The sequence below is a fragment of the Phascolarctos cinereus genome, unplaced genomic scaffold, assembly GCF_003287225.1.
Source record: "Phascolarctos cinereus isolate Bilbo 61053 unplaced genomic scaffold, phaCin_HiC Scaffold_3;HRSCAF=262, whole genome shotgun sequence".
NCBI lineage: Eukaryota > Metazoa > Chordata > Mammalia > Diprotodontia > Phascolarctidae > Phascolarctos > Phascolarctos cinereus.
Window position 1 is genome coordinate 171,460,481 of NW_027555736.1, and position 6,729 is coordinate 171,467,209.

At 43.2% G+C, this 6,729-nt stretch overlaps 1 protein-coding gene across 2 annotated transcripts; it reads right to left on the reverse strand.

Annotated features, from left to right (window-relative positions):
- Nucleotides 1-32: 32 nt before the first annotated feature.
- Nucleotides 33-5,698, reverse strand: OXA1L (OXA1L mitochondrial inner membrane insertase). Of its 2 annotated transcripts, none has more exons than XM_021008220.2 (10): nucleotides 5,623-5,698; nucleotides 4,806-4,979; nucleotides 3,102-3,315; nucleotides 2,229-2,372; nucleotides 1,882-1,967; nucleotides 1,569-1,733; nucleotides 967-1,071; nucleotides 690-852; nucleotides 514-594; nucleotides 33-412 (listed from the first exon to the last, which is right to left on the reverse strand). In XM_021008220.2, exons 1-10 carry the CDS (start codon nucleotides 5,683-5,685, stop codon nucleotides 291-293), a joined length of 1,317 nt encoding a protein of 438 aa, XP_020863879.1. In that variant the 5' UTR covers nucleotides 5,686-5,698; the 3' UTR covers nucleotides 33-290. The 2 variants fall into 2 exon arrangements, with proteins under 2 accessions (XP_020863879.1, XP_020863951.1); XM_021008292.1 differs by having other exon boundaries at nucleotides 5,608-5,697.
- Between the last annotated feature and the right edge of the window lie 1,031 nt (nucleotides 5,699-6,729).

Here is a 6,729-nt window from a genome sequence, read left to right on the forward strand (position 1 = left end):
AGCCTGTTCACTACTGAGGAAGAATCAGGAAATATCATATGAATACAGAAGTTTATTACCTTCCCAGAGAAGAGAACATGGCTCAGATGCTTGCTATGCATATACCACTGAAGACCTTCCCATACCCACTTTGTGTGTTGGTCTATCAAGAGTCTGTGGCACTGAATGTCATCACATTCCCACTGCTCCTAGGATCAGGGTAGGGAGTCGCTGTCCAGATCTTGCTCTCAGGAACTCTTGAGGCTCTTGGTAATGAAAGTTCTCTGGTATGTTAATGCTAAATATACCGGTCATCCAAGAGTATCCCTCCAGGGCTTCTGTGACTTTGGTTTGCTGCTGGTAGTGATGGGAGAAGACTGTTTTCCTTCAGGCTGTAGCAGGGGATTGTGGGTGAAGGTCTGTCGTAAGGGGCCTGGGGAAGAAGAGAGAAAACAGCTAAGCAGGGAGAGAGAAAAGAGAAGCAGAGGCCAAGATATGGTCTAAAATCCCAGCAAATCAAGAAAAACAATTCACCTCGAGCTGCCAGCTGCAGGTGATCCCGCATGCGATGCTCCCGCTCCTTCAGCTGGTGAGCTGTCTGGGCATTTTTCCAGCCTGTGGGGGAAGCAATAAGCTAAGAGTCAGCATTTAGTTCTCTCCTCTAATCACTTCCCTCCAGCGATACCCTTTCCCTAGAACACAAGCCATACCTGTTTTGAGGCTCTTAATGAGGCCCTCCTGTGTAGGCAACTGGCTTGGCTCATGTATGATTCGCTTTGGAATGCACAGCCAAGTGCGTACAGCTGGGATCTGAAGGAATCCCACTTGGGCCAGTGAGAAGAGGTTGGAAGAGAACCAGTATATGAACACAGCCTGGAAACAGAGCATAGGACTTTTAGGAGCTCTCTCTCTCTCTCTAGTGTATGAGGCAACAGACCAGAGTTTAGGGCAGGCAGAGAAGGACACAGCCTCTTCAGTCTGACATACCGTAGGGAAATGGATGGTGAAGGGCAGGACGACCACAGGTAGCACCCGGAAGACGGTTTTCATCATACGCAGGTTGGGATTGTTGACACCAGTCTCAGCACCAAGCTATCAATAAGGAAACAGCCAATGGAAAAGAGGGAGGCAAGGGAAGACAGAAAAAAAAGCAGAGACATGAAAAGGAAAGAAGTGAAAGATAAGAAGAGGAAGGAAATCAACATGAAAAAAGCTACATCTACTTTCATGCCCTACCATACTTCTGGAGGAATAATCCTATAACATGTTACAACCACACACCACTGTTAACATTAGGGAGCTGACTAGAGTTGGCTGACCATTCCAATGAAACCAACCATAACCCTAAACAGTCTGCCTGATGTCATCTTTTCATCAAACACAATAAAGGTATAACAGGGGTGTAGGGGTAGGCTTGTATTGAGAGGTCCATGGCTGAACTCATGAGTCACATTCCTACTCCTCTTATCTCCAACTCCTACTCTTAGGTCCTAAGAATTTTTTTTAGCTTTACAGTTTACTCTGGTTTCTCAGAGTTTAGTTTGTACCTGTACTTGGAAAACCAGTTTCCCAGGAGAATCCAAGCTTACCTCCAGGATTGCCCACATCGATGCTGTGACTAACAAGGGCAGTGCATAGATAGGGTCAGCTGCTGTGAGATCCTGAAACCACCAGAGACCCCCACTCTGCATGCTGGGCACAGGGTGATAGGCCATCTCTCTCAGTGCAATGAAGAAGGAGATGAAGACAGGAGCCTAGAGCACAGGGTAGACAGATGTCAGCTGGAGGAATAACTCCTTGTTGCCTCTTGATGGGAGTCCCACAATGTATTAAGGAGAAGCCTGTATAGAATCTTAAGAGGATGGAGTCCCAGGAGCCTAGAAAAACAGTACAGCTACTCACCTGGGCTAGGGGAATAATGAATCCTCTCACAGGGTTCACACCATGTTTCTTTTGGTAGAGCTGTAGGTCTGAAAAGGCCCTGGAAACTGACCAGAAGAGGTGGGGAAAGTTAACAATGGGCTGCCAAGAGCAGGGAAATATCTCCCTTACCACTTAACTCACACATTTCCCAACCTTCAAATTTCAAATTTACTGGGAGTGAATGAGCATCCAGGACTTGCCCCAACTCCAACAATGCTCCATAAGGCCTTCAGTGACTCTGCTGAGGCTGCTTACATTTCCACAGCAAAATGCCAGGTAGAGTCCAAAGGTGCTTTTTCCCCACCCTTAACCCTTCACTGACTCACATTCAAATTTGTCCCCTGACAACTTGGCCTCGTTCATCCGAGTGGTAAATTTGTGGATCTCTGGCATGTGGTTATTGATCTTTACTGCCTCCTGTTGGCCTTTCACAATGAGGGGGAAAATTAGGAATCTTGCAACAACAGTGCCTAGGAAACACAAACCAAAGACAGATGGGAATTTGTATATAGCCTAATTAGGTCCCTACAGGAAGAACCACCTCATCCTAACCTACTTCCACCATAACTCATATGAAAGGCATAGGACAGAGAAAGTATCTGGACTTAGTTACTTCCAAAGCTCTGCTGTTCAATCAGGAAGCCTAATATTAATTTTTGCAAGGTAGGTAGGTATCTGGAAATCTGAGTTCAGTCATTGCTAGAGTGAGAGAGGAGCATTTACTGATGGCTTCCTGTTTTAATACCTTCTTGTTTCCCTACCCATTCTGCATGACCGGCTTCCTAGCAATTTGGATTCTCTGGTCCAAGTGATCATGATAATAGTTTCAGGGCATTTTGTTCTAACACTCTCCTACATTCAAATATTCAAAAGCCCTTCCCTAAGAATGCTTTTTACTATCTGAATTCTTTCTATCCTACTTACCTCTCGCCACAATCTTTGGGCCTAAGGATCCTTTATGAATTGCAGATCACACACTGATTTAAAAAAGCCACTTTGAGAAACAGTGCATTTAAATCTCTAGAGTCTGTATTCTTACCTAAGTCGCTTCTCCTGAAGCCCTACCATCTTGTTCCTCACTTGAGGTTGTGATCCACAAGACCCTGCTTAATCAGGCTCTACCATTCTAATCTGCTTTTGCCTGTAAGCCCCTATCCCAAGCTCTGCTTCCCCAACTTCCAAAGTCTGGTTCCCCTTACATGTAACAATGGCTCCCCACCATGGTAGGCCCAGATCAACATGCACAAACTCCAGAAGGTTCTGCACCAGTCCCACTGGGGTGTAGCCTCCCAGCCCCAGATCACTGAGGCTCTGCTCTGCAGCAGCCTGGACTACATCAGCAGCTCCACCTGGAGCCACTTCTGTCACTGATGTTGGAGAAGGGGTTGTAGGAAGAATGGGAGAGGTCTGCACCTGTTAAAAGAAAAGAAATACAGTATGGTGAAGAGCCTCGTGGGAAAGTAATTAGCCATCTCTCTAGATAGAGAGGTGGTAGACAGTAGATTTTGAGCAATCCATCTGTTTTATGTTTCAGACATGATCAAACCAACACATTGATTTGTTTTGCTTGACACTGCTTTTCAGGGGCTTGTTGGGGGATGTGTGAGACAAGGAATCATAAGTGATATAAAAAATGAAGTAATATGAATAATAATGAAATGATATAAAAAATAAAATAACAAGAAATCTCCAGGGGTCTCTCCTTCTGCCTTCATATTATGAGATAACACCTTTATCCACTTGATTCTCTAACTCCCCATTCTTCCAATACTGTCCATAATTTGCACAGAATCTCTAAGATAAGGGGTGGGGGGTGGTCTTATCAGTACCTAAGTCATCTAGTAAGTAAGAATCTGTAAACTTTTTTCCCCACGTTATATATAAAACCTAAATCTTTCTTGTTATAACTACAGTTCATTTTCTTTTATGGAAAACCCAGGCCACTCCTCCAAGCTGAATTCCTACAATTATTTCGTCAGTAATTTGTTAATTTACAAAGCACTTTCCTCACCATAAACCTGTGAGGAATGTGGGGCCTGTATCACCATTCCCCTTTTCCAGATGGGGAAACTGTGTCTTAAAGGGGTGAAATAACCTAATGATAATCATCAAAGCCAAAACTCAAATCCAGGTGTTAAAAAGCAAAACAAAACACATCTACTTCATATGCTTCTATAAAATAAGAGGATTGAGCTGAATGTTCTCTAAGGTCCTTTCTAATGTTAATGTTCTTTGACACTCATACCATGCTCTACCATCCCACATAACCTTGACTTCTGTTTTTAAAAGGTTCAATCTCTTTTGTTTTGATCAAATGAGATGACATGTAAATTGCTTTGTAAATCTCAAAGCACTATATAAATGCCAGCTATTATTATTTTTACATCACCGACTAAAAGTAATTTTTCTTTTTCCACTCCCAGAGTGCTATCTCTCTCTCTCAAAGAATAAAAGACAAAAACTAACCAACATATCAACCAAATTCAACATCACACATAGTATTCAATAACAGTCCTCTGTCAGGTCACTTCTAGATCTCAATATACTCCTATGACTTTTGCAAAGGGAGGTTAGTATATTTTTATATCTCCTCTTTGGGGCCAAACTTCATTATTAAAATTTCATAACACTAAGTTTTGATCATTTGTTGTTCTTTCCATTTACGTTTTCATAATCATTGTGTATATTATTTTCCTGTTTCTGCTTACTTCACTTTGTATCGGTTCACATAAGTCTTCCATATCTCCTATATTAATTCTATCCACTGCTTCTCAAAACATTCTATGCCATTCCATTCATGTACCAGAATTCTTTTCTTTTCTTCTTTTGCTATTCTTCAACGAAGGTCTCATCTATTGTGTTACTATTTCTTTGATGATATTTCAGACACTTTAGTCTCTTACCTGGCTTTCTGCAAACAGGGCAGTGGATGTGCTGAGGCACCGTGGGGTTGGGCCTAGGCTGTAGACACCGGCAAACACTTTCCACCTCTGTCTGGTTGGGAACATGCAGGTGCCAGATGGTTGTTTCCATTGTGGTCCATGAAGCCAGTATGAGTGCAGGGAGACACTGTGAAACTGAAGCAGGGAAATGACAAAAAGATAACCCATTATTCATTGCAGACAGGCCATACATAATTGGTGCTGTGGGTTGGAGGTCCCTATCCCTATGATATTAACATTAGTGACAATTATTTATTATAAATAACAAATAAAAATATTTTATTTAATTATATATTCATAAATATAATATATACACAATAAACAAAACATATAATATATAAATAAAAATAATTAATATTATTGATTTTTATATTTGTATGCTTTACAGTTTTTAAAGCACTTTTAATACACTGTTAACACATCTGGTCCTCAAAGGACCCTGCCGTGAAACAAGCAAAGCATAATTATCATTACTCTCATTTTACAGGGGAGAAAACATGGGCTCAGAAACATTAAGTAATTTGCTCAAGGTCACCCTGCAAGAGTAGCAGTGGCAGGACTGAAAATTCTGGTCTCCTGCCTTTCATGTCTGATTCTTTCCAAGAAACCGAACCACCAAGGAGGTCGGAGGTCACGACCTTCTAACCCCTCCATGGAGAGACTAAGCAGCTAGATACCGCCCCTATTCAGGGGTCCTAAGTCACCAAAGCTCTCAGCACAGGTTGGGCTTGCCCAGTTTTAGGCAGCGTGCCAGTGTCCTGACCTAAAGGGGCTGTACCTGACGCCGAGGCCGTAACAGGCGAAGAACCGCAAAGTTCCCACACATCCGTCGCGCCGCCATCTTCTCGGGCAGAGGAAGCAATGTTGCGCTTGCGCACTGACGGCAATCTTCACGCGAGAGGCCGCCCTTTTAGTTGTGGTCATGAAGTCAGAGGAGTCTCCATGGGCTGAGTCATCATACAAAACAGAGGGGAGCGGCCATCTTTGATACTGGTAAGAAGACTCGATGGACGAGGATATGGCAGGTGGCGGTCGTCTTGGTTACGGACCAGAAGCGGGGTTCTCCTTTTGGCCTGGCGTCTTTGGCAACGACCAATGTCTGTGGGGCGGGAGTGGTTGTCTCTCCGCGTTGCAGCAGCTGCCCGGCGTATTGGATTTTCTGGAAGACAGTCCTGGGGGAGCCTCTTGATTTAACCCCGGGAGTAGTGGGATCCGCCTGATCTCTGTCCTCCCTTGGGCGTGTCCGGAGACTCTGGACGTGCAGAGACAATCATCAAAGCGCTCTTGAGTGTGAAAACCCCGGGGGTGGGTGAGTGGCTAGGTGTGCGCTTTGCCCAGCGTGACTCTTCGGTTCTCAGAGTTTTTGGACCTAGCACCCTTCCCCCTACAAGTTTTTGTTTATGTGCATTGTATCTATCAATGTTTATTGAATTAGATATTAAAACAAATTTAAAACATTATTTCATTAATATTAATAAACTCATTACATATTAACACAAATGGTCTTTTTTGAAAAACAACCATTTTCCAAAACAAAAAAAATTAGTGAGAAGAGTGGCATTATTTTATATATTTTTGCAAACCTTTTCAATGTCTGGCTTAGAAGATGGCTGGTTTGATTCTCCCATCTGCTTCTGCATTCCCTGTCTTGATGGGGTTGGGATCTGGACTCCAAAAAGCAAAAACCCAGGACTTTCCCTGGTAGCCAAATCTCTGGATTTCACCTGAGGCTATAATCCCATCAACTGGCCTTTAGTTATCAACTATGCCCAATCTCCCAATTCTCAGTTACCCTTAATTTAGACTAGCCCTCCTTTGTCCTACCTAGGCCTCTTTCCACCCTTAATCTTATCTAGACTCCATTCTCCCTTGGATCCCTAGATCT

What these genes read in the sequence shown, in the direction of transcription:
- OXA1L (XM_021008220.2), bottom strand. Translation starts at nt 5,685, where the DNA reads ATGGCGGCGCGACGGATGTGTGGGAACTTTGCGGTTCTTCGCCTGTTA. An exon ending in GTCAGGGGACAAATTTGAAT is followed by an intron (nt 1,968 to 2,228) that starts GTGAGTCAGTGA and finishes TCTTCTGGTCAG; the next exon opens with TTTCCAGGGCCTTTTCAGAC. An exon ending in CATTAAGAGCCTCAAAACAG is followed by an intron (nt 595 to 689) that starts GTATGGCTTGTG and finishes CTTCCCCCACAG; the next exon opens with GCTGGAAAAATGCCCAGACA.